At 42.3% G+C, this 26,286-nt stretch overlaps 1 protein-coding gene across 1 annotated transcript in view; it reads left to right on the top strand.

Moving 5' to 3' along the window:
* Window positions 1-26,018, top strand: part of DDX58 (DExD/H-box helicase 58) — a 46,362-nt gene extending 20,344 nt beyond the window's left edge. Inside the window, exons 6-18 of the mRNA XM_038769420.1 lie at window positions 1,897-1,998; window positions 3,594-3,747; window positions 5,409-5,667; window positions 7,482-7,644; window positions 9,797-9,901; window positions 11,728-11,885; window positions 13,531-13,666; window positions 14,463-14,611; window positions 17,317-17,407; window positions 20,548-20,718; window positions 22,832-22,983; window positions 23,546-23,689; window positions 25,210-26,018. Of these exons, the coding sequence (XP_038625348.1) occupies window positions 1,897-1,998; window positions 3,594-3,747; window positions 5,409-5,667; window positions 7,482-7,644; window positions 9,797-9,901; window positions 11,728-11,885; window positions 13,531-13,666; window positions 14,463-14,611; window positions 17,317-17,407; window positions 20,548-20,718; window positions 22,832-22,983; window positions 23,546-23,689; window positions 25,210-25,506 (2,081 nt within the window). The 3' untranslated portion in view covers window positions 25,507-26,018. The remainder of the gene's footprint in view (window positions 1-1,896; window positions 1,999-3,593; window positions 3,748-5,408; window positions 5,668-7,481; window positions 7,645-9,796; window positions 9,902-11,727; window positions 11,886-13,530; window positions 13,667-14,462; window positions 14,612-17,316; window positions 17,408-20,547; window positions 20,719-22,831; window positions 22,984-23,545; window positions 23,690-25,209) is intronic.
* The last annotated feature ends 268 nt before the right edge of the window (window positions 26,019-26,286 follow it).

Raw genomic sequence — 26,286 nt, forward strand, 5'->3', positions numbered from 1 at the left:
GGATCCAATCAAGTGAGGTTGCAGTATTCTTAACTGTCGACAGGGGAGGGTGTGGCTGAGCCTGTTGTTGGGTAGCGACTGTCTCTATATGCTGCCAACTTGTACTTCCCAAGCGCTTAGTACAGTGCTCTGCACACAGTAAGCACTCAATAAATACGATTGAATGAATGAATGAAGCATGAGTAAAGAGAACAAACAAAATGGAGTCTGAAAACAAAATGGAGCAAGGCTGGTTAAGAGTTGGTTTCCACAGTGTATGTTTACCGCTCTTGTGATATTGGTACTCCTAGTGGTTTCATTCTCCTTTTTTTTCCTTCTGTTCTTGCTTTTTATATATTTACAAGACTGTGAAGAACTGTGAAGCACTCCAGCTCCATATCAATTTTTGAAACCTGTTTTATAGTTTGCCCTTCCCTGAAGGGCTTTGAAATACGTTAGAGATGTCATCAATTTTTAAATAAATAAAAAGAAAGTGAGGAATAAAGATATGCCCCTAGGTGGCAGCAGACTCCAGGTAGTAGGGGAGCATCTTTGTGGTTGTCACAGTGTCCTTTATATATATTTTTTAAATGGCATTTGTTAAGCACTTACTATGTACCAGGCATCATCCTAAGTACTGGGATAGATGAAGGTAATTGGGTAGGACACAGTCACTGTCCCACATGTCTTAAATGTCTTTAATCCACATTTTACAGATGAGGTACTTGAGGGCACAGAGAAGTTTAGTGATTTTCCCAAGGTCACACAGCAGACAAGTGGCAGAGCCAGGACTAGAACCCCAGTCCTCTGACTCCCAGGCCTGTGGCCTATTCCACTAGGCCATGCTGCTTCTCTGTAATAAGAGTAATAATAATAGTCTTTTTTAAGCTCTTGCTTTGTGCCAACGACTGGCGTAGAGATAAATTACAATCATATTATCAGATGCAGTCCTGTCTCAATGGTGCTCGGAAAGGAGGAGGAGGAACAGGTCCTTAATCTCCATTCTGCAGATGAGGAAACTGAAGAACAAAGAAGTTAAATGGCCTGCCCAAAGACACACAGCAGGCCAGTGGTAGAGCTGAGATTTGAGCCTAAGCCTCTTTACTTCCAGTGCTGTTCTCTTTCCACTAGGCCATACAGCTTCTCCTCTCTGGGCTCACCCCTTTGCCGTTAATCTTGTGTATAGTAGTCAACTTGAGGCTGATCTTGAAAGAAGCCTTGCCAGCATGTGACTCTTATCCCTGGGCCTTTACAAATTGTTCCTTAGTGTAACTAGGGGGAAGGAGAGGATACGAATGAGGGAGCTATCCTGGGTACAGCAGAGGAAGTTGGGGGTAGAGGGAGCCCCAAGTGATCCTTCTTTCACATATGTCCTAGCTCCTTCCCTAGAACCCCTTAGAAGTAGAAAGGAGTAAGGGGATGGCTGGGCAGCCAGAGGCTCAACATGAGGCTGTCCCCAGAACTAGAGCAGGGGATGAGACCTGGGATTGGAGTTTACTCCCTCCTTCAATTCCTACTCTCATCTCTAGCTACCTCTGGTGATGAGGAGGGACTGTGATGACAACTGCATCAGGCCATTGGGTGGGGCTAGCAGAGAAGAGAGTGTGCAAAACTGACACCCTTGCCCCATGCATGAAATCCGTGATCCCTCGAGAGCAGGGATGGTGTCTGCTGACTGTCGTGCTCTACTAAATGCTTAGTACAGTACCCTGCACACAGTAAGACTCAATAGATACTATTGATTGATTAGGGTGTTGACCCCTGCTGATGTAGATAGCAGTGCTTCAAAATCAATGGACTGGTTGGATGACAAGAATTATAATATTTATAATGAAGACCATAATTCATTTTACTGCCATGTAATGAAAGCTGCGTTTCAGACCCAGCAATATTGAATTCTGCTTCATTTTATTACAGGAGTGAAGACAACTTACAGCCCTAAAAATGCAAGGAGTTATCAGATGGAGCTTGCCAAGCCTGCTTTGGATGGAAAAAATACAATAATTTGTGCTCCTACTGGTAAACCCATTGTTATTCCTAATGTAATTTTACTGTTTCTGTCTTTGCTGTCTTTTCCTTAAAGTGATACATCAAAGAAGTGAAGATTTGACTACTTCTCTCAAGAACATTTGCCTGTCAAGTCTATTATCCCAAAGAAGCGTTGAGAATCTAACGTGCAGCAATATATCTAGAGGTGTAAGATAAGTAACACTAGATTATAGCATCAAAGTTGGGTGTCCGAGCACCCACAAGGACCAGTCATAGTATACCAGTCTTAAATTTAGCAGCTTTAAATGATATCCAGAGTTATTGTTTGGATGATAAGCAGCGTGGCTCAGTAGAGAAGCAGTGTGGCTCAGTGGAAAGAGCCCAGGCTTTGGAGTCAGAGGTTATGGGTTCGAATCCCTACTCCGCCACATATCTGCTATGTGACCTTGGGCAAGTCACTTAACTTCTCTGAGCCTCAGTTACCTCATCTGTAAAATGGGGATTAAGACTGTGAGCCCCACGTGGGACAACTTGATCACCTTGTGTGTCCCCCCCCCCCCCCCAGCGCTTAGAACTGTGCTCTGCACATAGTAAGCGCTTCACAAATGCCATTATTATTATTATTATTATGGTGAATAATTAAGTGGGCAGTAGGGAATTGCCATAGGAGAGATTGGGTTTAAGCCTAGAAAAAACTTTCTGACCTTGGAATGCAAGGCTAGGAGAAATCCAGGGCTTTGATTAGTTGACCTCTGGAAGTTGCTTCCAGCATTATGGTTCCATGTTCTAGCTCACATTTCATTACACCAGTGCATTTGTACCCTGTTATGGTACAATCAAAGAATTGGCTTTAATGCATCTTTTTTAATTGCCACATCTTTTTCGACTGCTGTCACATATCTCATTAAGTCCCTCTTTTGGAAGGAGAAAAATCCAGCAAGCAATTTCACTAACTCTTTCACTTCACTTATGGGAAATTTGTGATGCTGTCAGCAACTGTTAAAACTCCGTTTTTCTTCTCTGTAACAGGGAGGAGAGTAATACCAGCCTCAGTGCATTTTCATAGACTTCTAGAAACCCCAGAGATGAGAAGGGAGCCCCGAGATCTTCTGGTCCATACATTTGTATTATGCCAATCTCTATATGTGCTTGATTTTCAACATTTCATCACACCTTTATTTTTCCAAAACCCTGATTTGGGGTTCTCCTCTGTCACAGAACCACAGCTGAGTTTCATTTGTCAGGTTTCCTTTTATTTTGGCTTCCTGGGACATGTCACTGAGTTCTGAGACTCTGGAAGTGTAAGGTTCATCCTACCTCTATTTGTGTCTGTCCTTGTAATATCAAGTTTGAAAGGGAGAGCAAGCCTGTCCTCCTTGACTTCAATTTTCAAGGTCATTTGAGGTCAAATCTGTAAGGAGCTGGATGCTTTCCTCAAGTCACTACTCAGAATGTAGCTTATAAGTTTTGACTCCCAACCTGTTCAGCCTTGGAGTTTTCGGAGGTAGCAGAGTGTCATTTTCAACTGGATTTTTGTGGTGGAATCGAAGAGACTCCGAAAGATTTCTAAGGACCTTACTTTGGATTTACTGGATTGCCTATTATTTTCTTTCATTGTGTTTAAGGATGTGGAAAAACATTTGTGGCAATTATGATATGTAAAAATCATCTTCAAAATATGCCAGATGGACAGAGAGGAAAAGTTGTCTTCTTGGCTACTAAAGTTCCAGTGTATGAACAGCAGAAAGCGGTGTTCATGGAACAATTTGAAAGGGAAAGGTAGGCTTACATGCACATGTTCTTATTTAAGTCCTGTACATAGGTACCCTGTCATATTTAGCACTTCGAACACCCAATATTAAATGACTCCCCATATTAATCACCTACAGTGAATGTCCTGCCTTTTAAATAAAAATCTTAATTCTTAGATGAACTAGAAAGTCCAAATCTGTTGGCTTAGGATACACCAGAAGGTCAAAATCTAATAGTAATAATAATAATTGTAGTATTTGTTAAGCACTTACTATGTGTTTTACACATATTAAGTTTGAGGTGCCAGCGATACATCCAGGTGGAGATGTCCTAGAGGCCTGAGGAGATGCTGGATTGCTGAGAGATCTGGCTGATAGAGAAGATAGATTGGGAGTCGTCGGTATAGAGAGAGTAGCTGAAATCAGATGAGCTGATGAGCTCCCCTGGAAAAGGGAGAGTAAAATAAGAAGAGTTTGGTACCCAGAATAGAGCTTTGTGGTATATCCCCAGTAAGAGGATGAGAGGCAGAAAAAGAGCAGAGAAGGAGCAGGCAGAGTTATGGGGAGAACCAGGTTAATATCGTGTCAACAAAACCAAGGCTTGATTGTAGGAGGGAGTGGCCCACAGTGTCAAAAGCAGCTGAAAAGTCAAGGGAGGATATGACTACGAAGAGATCGTTTGATTTGGCTATAAGGAGGTCATTGGTGACTTTACAGAGCATAGTCTTGGAGTGAAGGGGTCAAAGTCAAGATTGCCAAGGGTCGGGAAGAGAGTTGGTGAAGAGGAAATTAAGGCAGCAGGTGTGTCCTACCAGTTGTAGGAGTTTGGATAGGAATGGGAGCAGGGAGATGGGTGGGGAGGGCGATAGCTGCAGGGGTCATGGGATTGGGAGAGGACTTTTTTAGACTGGTTCACACATCAGCATGTTTGAAGGCAGGGGGAAGGAGTAGTCGGCGAGTGAAAGGTGGAAAATAAAAACAAAGCCAGGTAGGAGAATAGGAGCAAGTGATTTTAGCAGGTGACGGGGTGCAAGTAGAGGGGGCAAATTTAAGGAGTAGATAAGAGACTTGAGAAACAGCTGGAAGCAGGAGAAAGACGAAGAAATGGCAGTCAAGTGTGGAGGGGGTGATGGGGAGACTTTGGGAATTCTTGTCTGATGACTTCAATTTTACCAACAAAGTAGTTGGTGAGATCATGGCAGGAAGGGAGGTGGTGAGAAGACTGGGGGCATCAGGAGGGAGTTTAACGTTTGGAAAAGTCAATAGGGTTTGTGGATGTGTGAGTCAGTGAGAGAGGAATAGTAGTTGTCAAGCAGAAAGAAGCTGAGTTATAACATGATAGAGTGAATTCAGTCCAGAACCTGGATTTTCACCATCTGCATTCTGCCACAGGGTGAGAGCAAGGGGTCGAAGGTGCGAAAGAGAAGAACGTGGCACAGTGAGTAGGTTGGCATGAGAGGAACAAAGGGTGCGAGCTGGGTGCAGTGGAAGAAAAGAGTGGATAACTAGCGAGGAAAGAGCTGATGAATGGGTAACTAGTAAAGATTTGTTAGCCAAGTTTGGATTTGAGGTAAGAAAAAAATGGCATTAATTGGAGTTCAGGGGGTTCCCATCTAACTTCAGAAAATGCAGCAGAGAACCTTTTACTGCATCTTTCTTCTTAATGGAAAAATCTCAATTTCCTCCCAGTTACACAGTTGCGGGTATTTCTGGAGAAACAGCTGGCAGTACTCCTGTGGAACATGTCATTAAGAACAGTGACATCATTGTGCTGACTCCTCAAATTCTTGTGAACAGCTTGAAAAATGGAACAGTTCCATCCCTGTCTATGTTCACATTGATGATATTTGATGAGTGTCACAACACAAATAAAAGCCATCCATACAATAAAATAATGATCAATTACTTGGATAACAAACTTGGAACTTCTGCCTGTCAACTGCCTCAGGTACCCCTCTCATGCAGTTATTGCAAGTCTCATCTTTCCAGTTATTAATTCCAGCACTAGACTTTGATGCAATACTCTGATTCACTTTGGATCTCTCTTTCAGTCATACGGGTCCATAATTTCTTTCCTCTGGCCTGTTATTTCAGATGTTGTAGGTCTCTGAGATGACTCATCCCTGTTGTTGGGATTATTATTATTAATAATGTTGCTAATAATAATCGCAGCATATATTTAGCCATTTGACTTGAAAATACTTTTGTATCTTAACTGTTTCTAGCCTCAATTAATCAGTGGTAATTATTGAGCTCTTACTGTGTGCAGAGTACTAAGTGCTTGGGAGAGTACAGTCAATCAGTTGTATTTATTGAGCACTTTCTGTTTGCAGAGCACTGTTCTAAGCCCTTGGGAGAGTATAGTATAACAGAGTAAGTTAGACACATTCCCTGCCCACAACGAGCTTGCAGTCTAGAGGGGAAGACAGACATTAATATTAATAAGTAAAGTACAGATATGTATATAAATGATGTTGGGTTGAGGGTAGGGTGACTATCAAGTGCTCCAAGTTCATAGGTGACATAGAGGGAGTAGGGGAAATGAGGGCTTAGGGAAGGCCTCTTAAAGGAGATATGATTTTAATAAGGCTTTGAATGTGGGGCGAATAGTGGCTTGTCATATATGAAGCAGGAGAGAGTGTCAGGTCAGAGGGAGGACGTGAGAAAGGGTTGGTTGGTGAGATAGATCTAGGTACAGCGAATAAGCTGGCACTGGAGGAAGGAAGGGAGCAGCCTGGGCTGTAGTAGATCAGTGAGGAGGAGACGAGCTGATTCAGTGCTTTTAAAGGAAGGACGTGATCAAGGGCTTTAGTAGGGGGCGAGGGAGGAAAGCCAATCTAATATAAGTGATTTATCCCACCATCCTTGAGGAAGAGGGGCAGAACTAACTAGTCCTGTTTTACACATTGGAAGATTGAGGCCCTGAGGGAGGGCAAGGTCACCCAAGTGAGGCAGGGTTTGAGTTGGGTCTAGAACCCAAGTCTTCTCAGTCAGAGTCCTCGTTCCATTGGAGTACCCTGCTGTTTTTATAGCAATGAAGGTGGGAGCTGACTGAATGATATTAATAACTACTCGTTGGGCAGGAAGGAAATTGAGAAATGAAAACAATCCTGGATTCTTAAAATAGATGTAAGTTAGGACATCATCCACAGTCTCTGGAAGCTCCAAGCAGAAATTAATCACTGAACCTTATCTTGCAAGTTATGGGGTGAAAGTCTATCTAGCAAGATCTCCCAGAATTCCCAACCGCCTACTCCTTTCTGGGTTTTTAGTAATACTTCTTTTTCGGAACAGGACAAGGAAACACATCATTAGCCTGCAAGTTGAGTGGGGGGGGATGAGTGAGAGATCTTCCTCTTTTTTCCTATTAGAATCTGAACATGTTAAGCATCCTACTTCTGCTATCTTTTTTCCACTCCTGTTTAGAAAGAGAATTCCTGTACCCCACAAAAAGGTCGCCAGGGTTGTCTGAGTGCCACCTTGAGACCAGGGCTCACCTTAAGGCATTGGCCACTAGCACTGGCCGTGGCCTCTGTCTTCTCTTCATAGCTCGCTCCCGTTTTTTTGGCAGGCACACCACCTTTTGGTTGGAACCTTTGGACTAGATCAGCAGCAGGGAAAGGTAGATCCGGAGAAATGATTTCTGTGGCATCTTTTTCCTTCTTTTTGGTCCCTTTAAAATGCAAGCTGGGTAGGGGGAATGAGAGCAATGACTTCTACTGTCCAGAAGTGAAACAATCCATGGTGTGTTTGTGTTCACAGATTGTTGGCTTGACAGCTTCGGTAGGAGTTGGTGATGCCAAAGACAAGAGTGAGACCATACAGCACATCTGCAAACTTTGTGCCTGCCTGGACACACCCATCATATCGACAGTCAGAGAAAACCTGGATGACTTAGAGAAAATAGTTTTCCAGCCACAGAAACGTAAATGTCTATTTTTATTCTTTAAAGTGGGGTGCTGTAATGGATCCCAGGGACCTTTTCCTTTATACTGTGTGGTTCCCCCTCTTTCTGCCCTGACAGTGGGGCTTTCCTTCGGTGAAAGAGCACTTGGAGATGAGTCATTTCCCTGTTGCAGAATAGCAAGATTTTTCTTTACTCACTCTGGGTCTCTGATCCTGTTCCCTGGTATGACTTGATGCAACTGAAAGATGTGATCTATTAAAAAATCAGAAGTCAGTATTTTCAGCTAATAACCTGGGCTGATTTCTGTAAATGGTGACCTGAAGAGAAATGACATTTCTGCTCTGGCTATAAGAATTGCCACATTTACTTTGTAAAATCGGTCTGAATTTCTTACTCCTCTGCACTGGATAAAGACCCATCAGTTAAAAGGCCCTCCCATGCTCTTTCTCAGTAGACATGCAGAGAGCCCCTAGTAATGCTAAATCATGCTCTCTGCTTTCTGTCCCTGTTGGGGTAGGTGACTGGGGGACATGGGCGAGTTCAGGAGTGTAACTATATCGGAAAGGGGCACAGTAGTTCTGCCTCTCAAAAAATGCTCCCCTCAAACTAAACCTATGAAGCAGTAGTTCTGCTCAATGAATACAATTGATTGATAAAGGATCTTGCATTGGTCAGTTTGTCTGGGATCAAGTAACTCTATTACTCTCCTGGGGCAGCCCTGCCTAAAGCATGGGGTCTGGGACAACTTGCCCTACTGAGAGCTCACCTCTTCCAGGAGGCTTTCCCAAACTGAGCCCCCTTTTTCCTCTCCTCCTCCCCTTCCCCCCGCCCTACCTCCTTCCCCTCCCCACAGCACTTGTATATATTTGTACAGATTTATTACTCTATTTTACTTTTACATATTTACTATTCTATTTATTTTGTTAATGATGTGCATCTAGCTTTAATTCTATTTGTTCACGTGATTTTGACACCTGTTTACATGTTTTGTTGTCTGTCTCCCCGTTCTAGACTGTGAACTCGTTGTTGGGTAGGGACCGTCTCTATATGTTGCCAACTTGTACTTCCCAAGCGCCTAGTGCAGTGCTCTGCACACAGTAAGCGCTCAATAAATACGATTGAATGAATGAACTTGCCTCATTTTCCTCTTCTTTAGGGATGGCCCTGGGGCTAGGCTTAGGGTGGGGTTTAGCCCTACCAATATCGTGTGATTGTGTTGCATAGAGTACTACACTGTTTAGTCACCTGCCTGAAAATTATTTATTATTATTATCATTATTATTATTATTAATAAACCCCATTCTCCTGGTGCCTAAAATTACTTGCTGTCAGTGAATTAGGCATTTTGGGAGGTGCATTTGCTCTTTCAACCACTAGGAGGCAGTTTAATACATTGCTACATGCATTCCACTCTTGGTTTAAAATGCCTAAATTACTATTGGAATTGGGGACTGTAGTCACAACCTTTAGATTCAAAGTGTCTTTTTGCTGAAGAGCTCAAAGCAGTTTCATATACAGTGAGGTTCAGAATACCTACTACTCTGTTGCTGTAATGGAAGAATGATGTAAAAGAAATTTTGATAAATGACTATTAATATTATTATTATTATTATTATTATATTAAGAACTTACTATGTGTCTTGCACCAGGGTAGATACAAGTTAATTATGTCAGGTACAGTCCCTGGCTCACACGGGGCTCACAATCTAAGTGGGTGGGAGAATAATTATCAAATCCCCATTTTACAGATGAGGAAACTGAGGCCCAATGAAATGCCTGAACTCACACAACCAGTGAGACAGTAGTAATTCCATCTCTTCCCCTTTGCCTGCCTTGTGACTTGGTTTAGGTTGTTTAACTTCCCTGTACCTCAGTTTTCTCATCCGCAAAATGGTGATTCACTGCCTGTTCTCCTCTCCCTTAGGCTGTAGGCCCCTTGTGGGACAGTGACTCTGTCCAATCTGATCATCATGTATCTGCTGTAGTGCTTAGCACAATGCCTGGCATATAGTAAACACTTAGCAAATACCACGATTATTATTATTTATGAAGTGCTTACTGGGCAAAGCACTGTGCTAAGGGCTGGGAAAGACTACCCAGATGAGAATTAGGCATGAGCTAATTGAAATGCTAAGTGTTGCTTCTAATGTTCACTTTCTCATGGTTCTAGTTTTCCGGAAGGTTGGAACCCGCCGTGTCAACCCATTTAAAGACATTGTTTCACAGCTGATGGCAGAGACTGAACACCTGGCAAAAAACGTTCATAGCCAAACCAGTAAGGTCAATCCCTCTATCAGTGGTATTTGCTGAACACCTGTTGAGTGCAAAGCACTGTATTAAGCAGTTAGAAGAGCACAACAGAAGCAAGACACGTGTTTTCTGCCCTCAAGGATTTAGAATCTAATGGAGGGAGACAGACATGGAAAAATGATTTCTAAATAGTGTGAGCTGCAGGAGGAAGAAACAGGTGGCAGTGCAACAAGTATATGTAGCCAGTAGTAGTACAAGCATGTCAGGATGAAATATATAAATGACTAATGCAGACAGATATACGTATGTAAATAAATGTTGACAGCAGGATTCAGATACCTAAATGTTAAGGGTGGCTGAGGTGACTGTGGTATGAATTAAACAGGGTAGGCTTCCTGGAGGAGATGGGATTCTAGGAGGCATTTAAAATGGGAAGAATGGTGGTCTGGAAGCTTTGGGGCTAGGGGCTGCAGGTCATTCCCTGGTCAGGGGAGCAGTGTGAGCTAGGAGTTGGAGGCGGAAGACTAGAGAACGAAACAAGGGGCAGAGAGGACAAAATAGGATCTCTTATCACTAATCGAAGAGAATTCTAGGGGTAAGGTTTAGAGGGCTGCAATTTAATAGAATTAGGTTACGTTCTCATGACTATGACAGGCGGAACTAATAGTTTGAAAAAGCAAAATCTGAGTGCATCCTGAGGATTAATGGTTGTAGTGTTTCTAGTCTTGGTTTCAAAATAGTGAAAGGGAGATTGGTAAATAGATCTCAATCCCTCCTGCCATCTCTCTGTCAATCAATGGTGTTTATTAAGTGCCTACTGTGTGCAGAGCACTGTATTAAGCACTTGAGAGAGTACAGCACAACAGAGTTGTTAGGCAGGTTCCCTGCCCTCAACGAGCTTACAGTCTATAGGGGGAGACAGGCAATCTAAAAAATTTATAAATGTATACATAATTGCTGTGGGGTTGAGAGTGGGGCAAATATCAAATCCCCAAAGGCTCAGATCCAGGTACAGAGATGATGCAGAAGAGAGAGGGAGCCAGAGAAAAGAGGGCTTAATCAGGGAAGGCCCCTTGGAGGAGATGTGACCCTAATAAGGCTTTGAACGTGGGGTGTATGGTGGTCAGGTGTATATGGATGGGGAGGAAGTTTCATCCCAGAGGCTGGATGTGGGAAAGGGGTCAGCGGCAAGATAGATGAGATCAGGGCTAATAGTGAGCAGACTGGCACTTGAGGAGTGAAGTGTGCGGGCTAGGCTATAATAGGAGATCCGTGAGGTAGGATAGGAGGGGGCAAACTGATTGAGTGCTTTAAAGCAGTGGAGAAGCAGTGTGGCTCAGTCGAAAGAGCATGGGCTTGAGAGTCAGAGGTAGTGGGTTCTAATTCCAGCTCTGCCACTTGTCAGCTGTGTGACCTTCGGCATGTCACTTAACTTCTCTGTGCCTCAGTTACCTCATCTGTAAAATGGGGATGAAGACTGTGAGCCCCACGTGGGACAAACTGATTACCTTGTATCTACTCCAGCACTTAGAACAATGCTTGGCACATAGTAGGCGCTTAACAAATACCATCATTATTTTCATTTAAAGCCAATGTTGAGGAGTTTCTTTTGGATGTAGAGGTGAATGAGCAACCACTAGAGGTTCTTGAGGAGTGGGGAGGTGTGGACTGTATGTGTTGTTAGACAAATGATCCAGGCAGCAGAATGACGTATGAACTGGAGTGGGAAGAGACAGGAGGTAGGGAGGTCAGCGAGGAGGCAGATGCAGTTTGGAGATGAATTTTAAATTACTGAACTGTAGGCCTCTCACATTGCTAGACTGGGGTTTGTTTTTGTTTGTTTTTTCCCAGAAAGTCTGTTTGAAGGTCAAAATAGAAGCTTTGGAACCCAGAAATATGAACAGTGGATTGTTAACATCCAGAAAAGTTGCAAAGTGTTCCAAATAGTCGATAAAGCAGAAGAAAGAAGGATTTGTAAAACGCTTTTTATTTATACTTCACACTTAAGGGTAAGCAAATGTCTTTTCCTTGTGAAGGTATTGTGGTGTACCAGCGAATGTATCTGGAGAGCGACCCATCTCAGCACTAATGGGTCATAGAAAGCAGTTCCAGGGGAGATGCCAGTCTTGACCCAAAGTAGTCCTGACCCAGGGCCAGAAACCACATCCTAGGCCAATAAGACATTAGCTGTACATTTATCCCATAGCAGGCTCTTTGCACCATCACTCTCTGTCTGTCTGTGAAATGTCTGTTAACGTGATCCCTTTGAGATGTTTGGAAATGCCCCTTTGAGGAAGCACCCCTTTTCATTGGTTAGTATGTGTTGAATGTTCATTGTTTGTTAGCACTAAAAGGACTTCAGTATGCCAGTTGTGCCTGACACATGCAGAGTGACCCAAATAGAAAGAAGACCGTTTACCCCTATCTCCACTCCCTCAACAGCATCATTTTCTTACATTCCATACATTACTCAATTCCGAATTGGCCTGTCTGAATTCATTCATCCTTCAAAACTAAGTCATTTCTTCTCTCTGTTCTTTCTATTCTCTCAGTTCCCAGCCTCTGTGCTGCCTATTGGTCAGCTCTGGTGTTTAGCTCTGGTGTCCCTGTCCTTTATAATCATTTCTGACTTTCACCTCTTCACTTTGGATTGACTCTTTAATTCATGGTTTTATTGATTTTTCTCCTTAACTGGTCTTCATTCAGTATTCCTTTAGCTCTTTTTTTTTTCCCTTAGTGCTTTGGGGGTATCTCTTTCATAATCAATCAATCAATCAGTGGTATTTATTGATGGAAAGCAGCATGGCCTAACGAAAAGAGCCCAGGTCTGGGAGTCAGAGGTATCCTGGCTCCACCACATACCTGCTGTATGATCTTGAGCAAGTCACTTCACTTCTGTCTGCCCCAGGTCCCTCATCTGCAAAAAGGGGATTCAGTACCTATTCTCCCTCCTGCTAGGACTGTGAGCCCTATATGGGGCCTGATTATCGTGTTTCTACTCTAGCGCTTAGTACAGTGCTTCGCACTTAGTAAGCACTTACCAAATGCCATTATTATTGTCATTGAATGCTTACTGAATGCAGAGCACTGTACTAAGCGCTTGGGAGAGTACAGTACAATGGAGTTGGTAGACCTGTTCCCCACCCACAAGGAACAATTTTTTTATTATTTTATTTTATTTTTTATTCCAAAGGACCAATATTTTCAGTGCATCCCAAGTCTCCATTCACATAACTAAAATCAGTGGTTGGAATCCTGTCTCTTACAGGAAAGTTTGCTTGTAACTGAACTGGTTTAAGCAATTTGACTGAAGATAGATAAAATCATTCTAGATTTGCAGTAATTATATTTTGCAAATGAGAAGCTGTTAGGTGTTATTAAAAACATAGAACAACTGGGTTCAGTGGCAGTGTTTAAGAAACATCAGCTATCCTTTTCTGAAAACAAAAGCTTAATTTTTTTCAAGATACTCAGTCCAAATACCCAGTGGCATTCCCCAGGAGCTAGTGTTTTGGAAAAGATTACCTTTCATATCAGTTATAGATTCCTATTCATCTAGGGATAATGTAACTAATGGAAATGAAAGTTTGGGGTTTTTTTGGCGTGGCTTGTCATTTGAACAGAAGATTGGATCTCAAATGTTTTTCTCAATAGAAATATAATGATGCCCTCATCATTCATGAAGATGCCCGGACTACAGATGCCTTGGACTACTTGGAAGACTTTTTCAACAATGTCAGGAGTGGAGAAGTTGATAAAATTGAGCAGTACCTTATTCAGAGGTTTGAAAGTAGGTGGTTTTATTATTATTGGTATTTGTTAAGCGTTTACTGTGTGCCAGGCACCGTACTAAACACTAGGGTAGCTACAAGCAAATCGGTTGGACACAGTCCCTGTCCCACATGAAGCTCACAGTCTTAACTCCCATTTTACAGATGAGGAAACTGAGGCCCAGAGAAATGAAGTGACTTGCCTAAGATCACACAGCAGACAAGTGGCGGAGCTGGGATTAGAACCCATGTCCTTCCAACTCCCAGGCCCGTGCTCTATCCGCTAGGTCACGCTGCTGGGAGATAAATTCATAATATAAATGACTAGATGAACACTATTCATTGGAGTCAAGGGAGCCTTAAACATGGAATATGAAGATGTTGTTGGTCCAAACAGGAGTTAGGAAATTCTTTTTTAATATTTTGACTCATAGGAAGTCTAGTAGTCTGAGGAATTTCCGTGACAGAAAAGGAATAAAATGTTCCATTGTTGGAATCAATTAATTCATCCATAGTGTTCATTGAGCAGTTTCTGGGTGCAGAGCAAATATACTAAATGTTTGGGGGAGGCCATTGAGGTTGGTAGACACAATCCCTGCCTGCAAGGATCTTACAATCTAACTTTGTAATGCTGGTGAATCCCAGAAAAAGTCAGAGTCAAATCTTGAGGTTGTAAAGATTGAGATATTGACTCTGACCCCAAGGTGTAAATTACAATAAATGAGTCTTGCACTATTGCAGACTTTGAAGAATTTGGTTCCCCACCCTCACCACACTAACCCTCATCTCTCTCTTTTTTTCTTTTTATTTTTGCAGAAAAGCAGCAGGAACTGAAAAATATTTCCAGGGATGAACAAAATGACAATCCCAAACTGAAAGAGCTTTGCGTCCTACTGGAAGAAGAGTACCACGTAAATCCAGAGTCACGGACCATTCTCTTCGTCAAAACAAGAGCTCTAGCAAATGTAAGATATCCTTCTCCAACCCATTAGAGGGTTCGGCCAAAGTTAGAATTCCTGCAACACATAATCCACACACCTTCATTTGGACACGTTTACTTTGCTTCAGTGTACACAGTGTGGTCCTTTTCCAAGAATTTTCAGGCAGTGCTTATTAAGGGACCACAGGAAATGATTTTTCTCTGTGAGGCCAGAAGGATACCTTTTGTATGTGTCATGGAAAACTCTATTTTTAAAGAATTCCGACAGAAGCACTCTCCAGTAGCACACTCTGTTCTAGCCATAGAACAGGTTCAGCCTTTTTTTAGCTATTTAGATGCCGAAGTTTTTAAGAACCATGACCACTCAGATCTATTTTTTTAAAAACTTAGATGGGATGAAGCAGAAAAGGAACTGAACATGTTTTTAATTCATGAAAAAACATTGTACTCAATTTCTTCCTAAATATAAGTCCATGTCACACCAAGGTTTAGGCGGTGTCAACATCTTAAATCTTGTTCTGCTAAAGGAAAGAAAGGCTCACTCTCTTTGGGAGCGATAAACAAAAGTATGTTTTTGTTGTGTGAGTGGGTGTGTAAATATACTTTTGTTCTCTGTCAAGAAATTGTGGGCACAGGTTTTCATTATGATTCTAGGGCTGAGTGTCTCAAGGGGCACAAGTGCTCCTGGCAGCTGAGGGTATGCATTCTCCTTTTCCTCTTCCTCCTCCTCCTCCCACTGCTTGGTGCTGGGCTGCATTCCCAAGGAGCTCCAGCTGCTGAGAGAGGGAAGAAGGAAAAGGGAAAAGACCCAGGTGAAAGGGGGTGGGCGCTGTGCTTTCCTGAAGAATAAAAGATAAAGACTTCCACTTTATCCTCTCTTTTTGCTCTTCACTATCCAGTCCTGCCTTTCTTCTTCCTTCTCCCAATCCCCTCATTAACTGCATCCTCTTCCAGGTGCTCCTGGGACCGCAGCCTTTTGGCAGTCAGGGGCTCTACTGCCTCGTCTGTCCTTGCATGGAGTTTGAGGCACCTGCTGCCAAGAGGATGGGTGTCCAGGAAGGCAACCATCCCCCTGTTCCTTAAAGCCAGGGCCATGGCGAATCAGGGCAATTGGCTCACATCCTATGGCCCCACCCCTCTGAGCAAGCAGCCGCTAGATTCAAAACCTAAATGAGCCTTGGCTCTAGGGGGCTTGCAGCAACACAAGTTTCTCTCCTCAAATCCCCTCCCTATCCTAGGGTTGGTTGGATACAGAATACTGGGCCAGAAGGGCTGTTATTCTAACTCAGTGTGGCATTGTTTGTTCTTAATACTTTTCATCTTCAGCTCTGTAGAGGAAAGGGCCCAGGCCTGGTAGTAAAAGAACCTGGGTTCTAACCCCAGCTCTGCCATTTACCTACTATGTGACCTTGGGCAAGTCACTGTACTTCTCTGGGCTTCAGTTTCTTCATCTGTAAAATGGGGATTCATTGCCTGTTCTCCTTCTGTCTTAAGCTGTGAGCCCCCTGTGGGACAGGGACTGTCCTACCTGATTAACTTATTTGTACCCAAGCACTTAGCGCTTGATGCAGAGTAAGCACTAACAAATGCAACAAAAGCAATAATAAATAATGAAGTGGGGTGATATGGACTGAATGGTTTTTGAGGAAAATAATATAGCCAGCTGAGTGAATTATGGAATGGAGAAGGGGGAGACAGGAGGCAGGGAGGTCAGTGAGGAGGCTGAGTAGTCAAGGTGGATTATGATAAGTGCCTGGGTCAGCATGGGAGCAGTTTGAGTGGAAAGGAAGGGCAGATTTTAGAAATGTGAAGGTAGAACTGACTGGATTTGATGACAGATTGAATGTGTGGGTTTAGTGAGACAGATGAGTCGAGGATAATGCCAAGATTGTGGCTATGTGGTTTAAGAGGTGCCGAAAATGCATCCTAAGAAATTTACCAAGATCAGTGCACGTGAGCATCCTGCTCATCGGTTTAATCTTCCAAATGACTGTAGCAATAAGGAGGCGCTTGTGCAGAACAGAATTTAAGTTGGAACCATTTCAGGCATCTGGTCACTGTGAGGTTGGGGAAAATATGCCATTCTGCATTGATGCCATTATATTACACTGCATGTGTAATGATCTGGCTACCCAGTGTTTGGATGAGAAGGAGAATGGGCAAAGTGGTGACCTTTTGTATTCAAGTCCCACCACTCTGCCATTTAGCCTTCTACCCCCGAACATCCCCACCTGGCACCCCCACATTGTCAGCAGACATTTGGAGGGTCATTTTGCAGATGCCAGTTTATTTCACAACTGATAGACTAACATATTTGCTGGGAAGAAAACCCAAGATGGGTACCTCCAGCCAAATGTTTATAGATTTACCCCTGACTCCCGTCTCACACTCGCAGTTCTCCTCCCCAAACGTTACCAAATGGGTCTAAAAGAGCAACAGTTCAAAGTTAGCTTTCAATGTTTTGACAAAGCAGGTCCATTCTAAGGGTTTATCCTCAATGAATGTGTTTTGAAAGCTGGTTCTTTCCAAATTTTCAGTCAGTTTCTGAAGAAGGGTGTGTGATTTGTGTAATTGTTTCCATGTTAGGGTTTATTTTCCTCTTGGATGGGACTACATGTTGTATTCTCTTTTGGATCATCTGATTTCTCTCAGCATTAAGTAGTCCTGTCTTTCTAGTGGGTAGCATTCCAGTAATTCGGAATTAATCACTTAAGGGTCATTGATCTCCAGGCCTTGAAGAAATGGATAGAAGAAAATCCTAAACTCGACTATCTGAAATCAGATGTATTGATGGGGCGAGGCAAGAGAAATCAAGCAACAGGTATTATTGTGTTAAAAATGAAGAATATTGGAAAACCAAACACATGTGTCTTTATTGTTAAATGCATGTTCTTACAGTATTTTTTGGTTTATAAAATTGAGATAAGACACACCAAAGGGTTTAGTGAAGATTTTTTCCTAATTTTTCATGGGACCCTCTGGTAAATTTTCCATAGTAATAATAATAATGATAATTGCTTACTATGTGTTTAAGTGCTGGGGCAGATACAAGGTAATCATTTCAGACACACTCTGTCTCACACACAGCTCAGAGGTAGGGAGAGCAAGTGTCTCCCCATCCTACAAATGACAAAACTGAGGGAGAGAGAATAACTGCCCCTTCAAATTCCTGCCCTAGACTTGATGTCCTGAAAGTTTGCTTGACATTTGACATACTCCAATCAGGAAATATATATATATATATATATATATATATATATGAGAGAGAGAGAGAGAGAGGTGTGTGTGTGTTCTGGGCTAAGATTCTCTCAAAAGGTTAATTTTGAGGGCTGTAGGAATCATTGGAAAGTGGTTCATTTAATTTTTTTTGTTTAGCTATCTCCTTGAATTCCCTCAGCATTCCTATTTGAAAATATTGCATTGGTGATGTCCTTTGAACAGAAAAACCAAAAAGAATGGATTTCCCCAACAGTGACAAGCTGTTCCTCAGACCCCAGATCCCTGCCTCTCTGGGGAGATGGGGGAGGGAAATGAATATTTTGGCCAATACAAAAGCAGATGTGCATCTTAAAAGCTTGGTGGCTTAACTTCTCTTACTGAATTTCTTAATTCAGATCAGAGTTATGGGTAATCCATTCATGAAAAGCAGTGTGCCCTAGTGGAAAGAGCATGGGCCTGGGAGTCAGGGGACTTGCACCTGCTGTGTGACTTTGGGCAAGTCGCTCAACTTCTTTAGACTGTGAATTTATTACAGGCAAGGAATGTGCCCACTAATTCTCTTGTATTGTACTCTCCCATGTGCTTAGTACAGTGCTCTGAATATAGTAAGTGCTCAATAAATACCATTGATTAATTCTCGGTAGTGAAGTTTCCTCATCTGCAAAATGGGGATCCAATACCTGTTCTCCCTACTCCTTAAACTGTGAGCCCCACATGAGACAGGGACTGTGTCCGGCCTGGTGATCTTATATCTATCCCAGTGCCTAGTACAGTACTTGGCACAAAGTAAGATTATTAATATTTTATTATGAAACTGAGATAATCTTGATTTGGGGAAAATTCAGTTTGTATTATTCATCAGCAGAAAAAAATGTCATCCTCAGGGATGCCACGTCTATAGATTTGCAGAGCTCAGAGCTAGTCAACTCCGCCAAACCCTGAAGTTTTCAAAAAGAAGCAGTGTGGCCATGGAAAGAGCATGGGCCTGGGAAGCAGAGGACCTGGGTTCTAATCCTGGCTCTGCCACTTGTCTGCTGGGTGACTTTGGGCAAGTCACCCCACTTCTCTGTTATATTATACTCTTCCAAGCACTAGTGCAGTGTTCTGCACACAGTAAGTAGCATGGCTCACTGGAAAGAGCCCAGGCTTGGGAGTTAGAGGTCATGGGTTCTAATCCCGGCTCCGCCACTTCTCAGCTGTGTGACTTTGGGCAGGTCACTTAACTTCTCTGAGCCTCAGTTACCTCATCTGTAAAATGAAGATTGAGTGTGATCCCCACGTGGGACAACCTGATCACCTTGTGCCCCCCCCCCCCCCCCCCCAGTGCTTAGAACAGTGCCTGGCACATAGTTAAGTGCTTAACAAATACCAACATTATTAGTAGTATTAGTAGTAGTAAGCACTCAATAAATACCAATGATTGATTCTCTGTGCCTCAGTTACCTCATCTGTAAATGGGGATTAAGACTGTGAGCCCTATGCGTGACAAGGACTGTCCTTAAATCTCCCCCAGCCCTTAGTACAGTGCCTGACACCTAGAAAGCACCTAATACTATAAAAAAAAGACCTACTGTGAGGTGGAAAATAATTTTGGAGAGGGAATTCCATAGGGAATTCTAACAACAGTGCCAGAACTGGGAGGGGAGACAGGGACCTGTTGACATGCACGTAGTTGTGTTTGCTGGACTGCGTGGCCAGTGTGCCTTTCACTACGAATCCTCTTAGTCGATGGAGGTTCACATCTAATGTAGCAGACCTCGAATCCCTTCTCTCCCTGCTTTTCTGCCTGGCCATTGCAGAATCAGTTACTACTCAGTCCCAGGGATACCCAGGCTTGTAATAACATTAAATTGGGGCTAGGGTGGAGGATAACAAACACTTTGGAAGGAATAAACCATGATCTTGATCAACTAGAAAAAATATTGAAATAATAATAATTGTGGTATTTGTTAAGCACTACGGGTCAAGCACTGTTCTAAGCTCTAAGCACTGTCCAACAAGCTAGGTTGGACACAGTCCCTGTCCCACTTGGGGCTCACACTCTTAATCCCCATTTTACAGATGAGGCAACTGAGGCCCAGAGAAGTTAAGTGACTTGCCCGAGGTCACACAGCAGATATGAGATGGAGCTGGGATCCAGGTCTTTCTGACTCCCAAGCCCGTGCTCTATCCACTAAGTCACGCTCCTTCTCAGAGAATCCGTGGCCTGTACGGGGATAGAACCCATGACCTTGGCTTTATTAGCACCAAGCTCTAACCAACTGAGCTAACCATCCAGCTCAAGAGCAAAAACAAACTGGATGGGAAAGCCAGTTAGGGAGAAGTAGAGTAGAAATGGATCTGGTGGTCATAATTGGACCAGAAACTGAATATCAGTCTGCAGTATATTGCAGTTACTCCAAAAACCAAAAATAGTCCTGAGATGCATTAGTGGGAGTGGGATACGAAGAAGTTGGACAGTAGCCATTCCCCTGGCTATATATAAAATGTTATGAGGAGGATTTTGACATGTAATAAGAAAATATTCTGATCATTTGAAGATTTTTGACTTGTACTATGAGATGTTTCAGTTGTTTAGATTCCCAACACTTGTGAGCTTAGATCACAACTATTAGATGTTGTTTCCCACAGTCACAAATGACATCTCTGTTAACTGCCAACAGAGGTAAAGTTGATTGTTTAATAATTCTTTCATCTTGTACTTGAACTAATAATGTTTCATTGCTCTCTGTCATAATTTAGGTATGACCCTCCCATTACAAAAAGATGTGTTGGAAACATTTAAAGCCAGCGGAGAGACCAAGGTTCTGATTGCCACCTCAGTTGCTGATGAAGGCATCGACATTGCCCAGTGCAATGTGGTTATCCTGTATGAATATATCGGCAACGTCATCAAAATGATCCAAACGAGAGGTCAGAAAACTGAACTGTACTCTCAGTGATTTAACTTTGGTGGTCCCTTCATGGAGAGTTAATGCTGACTGCATCTCCAAGTCAGGTTGGAGGGTAACCCGTCTGGCTCATCAGCACTGGAAGCAAGATTATTAAACCGCTCCTCTACTCAGTCCAGAGTAATACAGGCCTAGGATTCCTGTACCTTTGAGTGCTTGTGTATGTGAATTTTCACAGAGGAGACTTCAGTTTGGTCAGAAAAGTAACTCTCAGTTGATGCAAACTGGTTGAGTTTTTGTGTTTGTGTGTGTGTGCGTGCGCAAAAAATATGGAAGGCATGTGCTTGTTGCATAGATAACCTATAATAATATATATTATAACAATAATATAAATAAATTACATTTATATTTTACTTATTTATATTAGATATTTATTATTTATTTAATAAATACATTACAGATATGTAAATAAGTGCTGTGGGGTTGAGGGTTGAGGATCATTGAAGGATACAAATATAAGTACAAGGGAGTGGGAGAAGAGGAAATGAGGGCTTAGTTAAGGAAGTCTTCATTTTAGAGATGCAGAAGTGGAAGGAGGGGAAACTTGTAAAAAGAGTGAGCATCTCCTCCTCTTGGAGATGTGCTTTTTAATAAGGCTTTGAAGGAGGAGAGAGTGATCGGCTGTTAGATGTGAAGGGCTCACAGTCTTCTAGACTGTGAGCCCGCCTTTGGGTAGGGACCGTCTCTATGTGTTGCCAACTTGTACTTCCCAAGCGCTTAGTACAGTGCTCTGCACACAGTAAGCGCTCAATTAATACAATTGAATGAATGAATTGAGTTCATGGGTTCAAATCCCGGCTCTGCCAATTGTCAGCTGTGTGACTTTGGGCAAGTCACTTAACTTCTCTGTGCCTCAGTTACCTCATCTGTAAAATGGGGATTAAAACTGTGAGCCCCTCGTGGGACAACCTGATCACCTTGTAACCTCCCCAGTGCTTAGAACAGTGCTTTGCACATAGTAAGCGCTTAACAAATACCATCATTATTATTATTATTATGAATGAATGAGTTCCAGGTCAGAGGCAGGATGTTGGCCGCAAAATAGATGAGATCGAGGTGTAAGTGAGTAGGTTGGCATTAGAGGAATGAAGTGTTTGTGGGCTGGACTGTAGTAGGTAATCAGAGATAAGGTATGACAGGGCAAGGTGATGGAGTACTTTAAAGCCAATGGCAAAGAGTTTCTGTTTGATGCAGAGGTGAATGGGCAACTACTGGAGGTTCTTGAGAAGTGGGGAGACATGGCCAGAATGGTTTTGTCGAAAAATGGTCTGGGCAGCAGAGTGAACTATAGACTGGAGTGGAGACAGACAAGAGGAAGAGAGGTCAGCGAGGAGATTGATGCGTTAATCAAGGCGGGATAGGATAAGTGCTTGGATTAAAGTGGTACAGTACTTGGCAAGTGCTTAACAAATACCACAATTATTATTATTATTTGCAAACAAATGAAATAGTAGGTGCAGAGTGAAATTCAAGAAGTTTGTGGAAGACCAGAAAAAGGTTTTCTAAAGCTTCTTTCAAGCAATCTGAAATTTTACCTGCCACAAGGAACTAATATGCAACTGTTAAAAGTCGGTTTCCAGTAAGCAATGATTTTAAATAGCTGTAATTGGTTACTTTGAAATAACAGCCTACTGATATGTTGCCATGGGATCCTGTCATGCTGCTTGAAATAAGTTTTAGAGATCTTTAGAAGTTTTGGCAAAACCTCATTAAGTTTTAACCAATTCATAGTCACATTGTGGTAACTATGTTTTATCCTTCTGTTGAGTTCAATCAGTACTGGACTCTCAAAAGACTTGCTCTAGCAGGAATCCCTGTAATCGCCACACGTACATCTTGCTTTGGAAATATTATAAGGTGATATATTTGGCTTGATTTACTATATTCTATTTCTGGCTACTAGGGTTTCATTTGCCATACCAAGTCGAACTCCAGCGACCTTGAACATCGCTCAATTTGCAGCTTGAAAATAATTTTGGAAAATGAAAGCATGGTGCGGACAAAGACATTGGCTTCCTGTGGTGGTTGTTTTAAAAGTCTGAAAAAAAAAACCAATAAACAATTTCCTGTTTCAGGTCGAGGACGAGCAAAAGACAGCAAGTGCTTCCTTGTGTCTAGTAAGGAAGAATTAATTGAAAGAGAAAAGACAAATATGATCCACGAAGAGATGATGAATGAATCCATTTTAGAGATGCAGAAGTGGAATGAGGGGGAACTTGTAAAAAGGGTGAGCAGCATGTTACCATTTCTGACTCTGATCATCACTGTTGTGTGTTAGTTTTATGGGTATCAATGGTTGGTTTTTAAGAGGTAAAAGCTTATTAGGTATCAGTGTGATCTTGTTAATCAACGAATCAGTCATCTATTCATTCAGTCAGTCATTTATTGAACGCTTACTGTGTGCAGAGCACAGCTAAGAACTTGATTGTAGCGTGAATTCCACTGTGGTGACTCCCTTACATTTAAAGTCTAAGGAAACAAACTTGTTTCCTTGATTGATTGAAAACTTTAATTCTATGGGCAAGTACTCAGACGTCTTAGGCAATAATCAGTAGTGGATAGTCCATTTAAAATACGTTTTCTCTCGTACAAAATCCAGCTTGAAGTGAGGCCTGCTTTGAAGTGTACCAATCCAAAACAACTGTTGGGTTGCTCCCAAACCCAACCTCAAACCCTCGAATTCCCAGGAATTGCCATTGAGTATATTCTTGGTTGATCATTGTATTTTTCATTCCAGGCTTTCTATAATAGTTGGTGTGCTTTTTCAAAGTGTTTGGGGTTTATTTTAGATTCACAACCTGCAAATTCAAGAAAAGACCATCCGAGATAATACGATAGAAAACACGTCTGAGCCAGAGGTGAACAAATGGAAATTACTTTGCGGAAAATGCAAAGTCTTGGCGTGCTATGCCAATGATATCCGGATCGTCGAGGTAAGCCACCCCTTCCAGATTTGGCTGTTTGACAGCTTCCCACAGTCAAATACAGCTTTCTAGCACTTTTGATTGGCAAAACTTCTTCAAAATTCTGAAATAGCCTGCTGCTGTGCTTATTTTAGCAGCTAGCCACTTTTGCCAAGCCTTTATGAAAAATATGTGAAATCTTATATTCACTCACCTAAGGTTTTTCTGTTCAGGGAAAGCCACAGATTTACTGCAAAAGCATCAAAATGTGATGAGTCAATCATTCAGTAGTATTTGAGTGCTTACTATGTATTGAGCATTGTACTAGGCACTTGAGAACAATATAGTAGAGTCAATAGATGCATTCCCTGGCCACAAGGAGTTACTGTCTCGAGTTGGGGACAGACACAGAAATGTTTAGCCAAACTTTTTTTTGGATATCTTTTGAACATTCCTGCCTTTGGTCCCTAAGCCAATAATAATGATAAAAAAATAACTTTGTAATATGCATCCCTCCTGTTTGATTGCTCTTTGATATTCTTTAAATTCAGTATAATTCATCCTTAAAATCAGGTTGATTTCTGGTCTTGAGTGATGCAGCCACTTGCTCAGCTTTCCCAGTCCGCTCCCCTTTATTCCCTCCTCACTTTCTGCTGTGTACGTTTGCCAGTTTCCAGTAGAGAGGAGATGCCATAAGGTCATAAGAATACCATCAAGTGTGCTGCCCACCCCACAAGTGGATCCTCTATTATAGCCACTGAATAGCCAATTGACATGTGTGGCAAACCAACAGCAGCAAGTGAAGAGAGCATTATGAAAAGTACTCAGGTGCCTTTGGTGATACAGAAAGTTAAGATTCATGAGCACAGAGTTTAAATCCTGATCACGTGTCAGTCAGTCAATCGTATTTGAGCACTTACTGTGTGCAGAGCACTGAACTAAGCACTTGGAAGAGTACAAAATAACAGACAGACAGACACATTTCCTGCCCACCATGGGGACAAATCAGTACTCCCACATGTATAAGGAAGGTGCCCCGTCACATTGCCTGGGGATAGAGCACGGGATTGGGAGTCAGGAGACCTGGGTTCTAATACTGGCTCTACCACTTGTCTACTTTGGGACCTTAAGCAAGTCACTTAACTTCTCATCTGTAAAGTGAGAAGCAGCATGGCCTAGTGGCAAAAGCATGGGCTTGGGAGTCAGAGGACGTGGGTTCTAATCCCAGCTCTGCCACTTGTCTGCTGTGTGACCTTGGGCAAGTCACTTAATTTCTCTGGGCCTCAGTTCCTTCATTTGTAAAAAATGGGGATTAAGACCGTGAGCCCCTTGAGTGATAGGGACTGTGTCCAACCTGATTAGTCAGTATCTGCCCCAGCACTTGACACAGAATAAGTGCTGAACAAATATGACAATTATTATACAGGTGTAACATAGTATTTCTTAAGCTCTGATGTGCAGGGTGCAATAGCAATTAATTTATGGTGTCGTAGAGTTGCTGATTCCAAAGCCTCCTTACAACTTTCTTTATTTCATCCCTTCGGTTGCAGGAGTCTCATCATACGGTCCTAGGTGAGACCTTTAAGAGTCGCTTTGTTGCTGAGCCACACCCAAAGCAAAAACGGTATGGGAACTTTGAGAAAAAAATGAAAATATATTGCAAGGAGCGAGAGTGTCATCATGACTGGGGAATCTTTGTGCGATATAAGGTCTTTGAAATGCCAGTCATAAAAATTGAAAGTTTTGTAGTGGAAGATATTTTTACTGGAGCTCAGCATGTTTATCCAAAATGGAAATACTTTAAATTTGTGAAGATTCCATTTGATGCAGCAGAAGTATCCACATGATTGCACTTCCTTTATCTCTCGTTCATTTCAATATTGATACTGCTAGATCCCATTCAGTACTATTTTCTTAGAACCAATTAGCATGCTAACCAAAATGTAGTTTCTCACAGGAAAGTGCAATCCAACACCCAAATAAAACCAGGAATGAAAAAAAAAGCATGTATAGTTACATGATCAAATAGCAATATATATCTGATTAAGTATTTTTAATTAGCTTTTGTGTACATCTATGTATCTTGAAATGTTTGTGCCAAAGTCATACCTCCTGATTACAGATAACAAATTTTGGGTACCCACTCTTGCCACCTAAAATAGCTGACTGCACTATCACCCAGATATACTGGGGTGGAAGACTTGTGTAAGTATTGGGGCTTGATGGGGACAGCTGTGTGCACCCTCACACTGCAGCTCTCCACTGGACCCCTGAATGGTTTCCTGGAGTAATTGTGGATCAATCAATCATACTTAATGAGTGCTTACTCTATTGGACTAAGTTCTTGGGAGAGTACAATTCGAGTTGGTAGACATGTTCCCTGCTCACAGTGAGTTTGAGCGTGAGCCTGGGAGTCAGAAGGTCGAGGTTCTGATGCCGGCTCCACCACTTGTCTGCTGTGTGACCTTGGTCAAGTCACTTCTCTTCTTAGTACAGTGTTCTGCACTTAGCGCTCAATAAATATGATTGAATGAATGAATGTGCCTCAGTTCCCTCATCTGTAAAATGGGGATTAAGACTGTAAATCCTCTGTGGGACAGGGACTGTGTCCAACTTGATTTGTTTGT

This window comes from Tachyglossus aculeatus, chromosome X4 (assembly GCF_015852505.1).
Source record: "Tachyglossus aculeatus isolate mTacAcu1 chromosome X4, mTacAcu1.pri, whole genome shotgun sequence".
In the NCBI taxonomy this organism is placed as follows: Eukaryota; Metazoa; Chordata; class Mammalia; order Monotremata; family Tachyglossidae; genus Tachyglossus; species Tachyglossus aculeatus.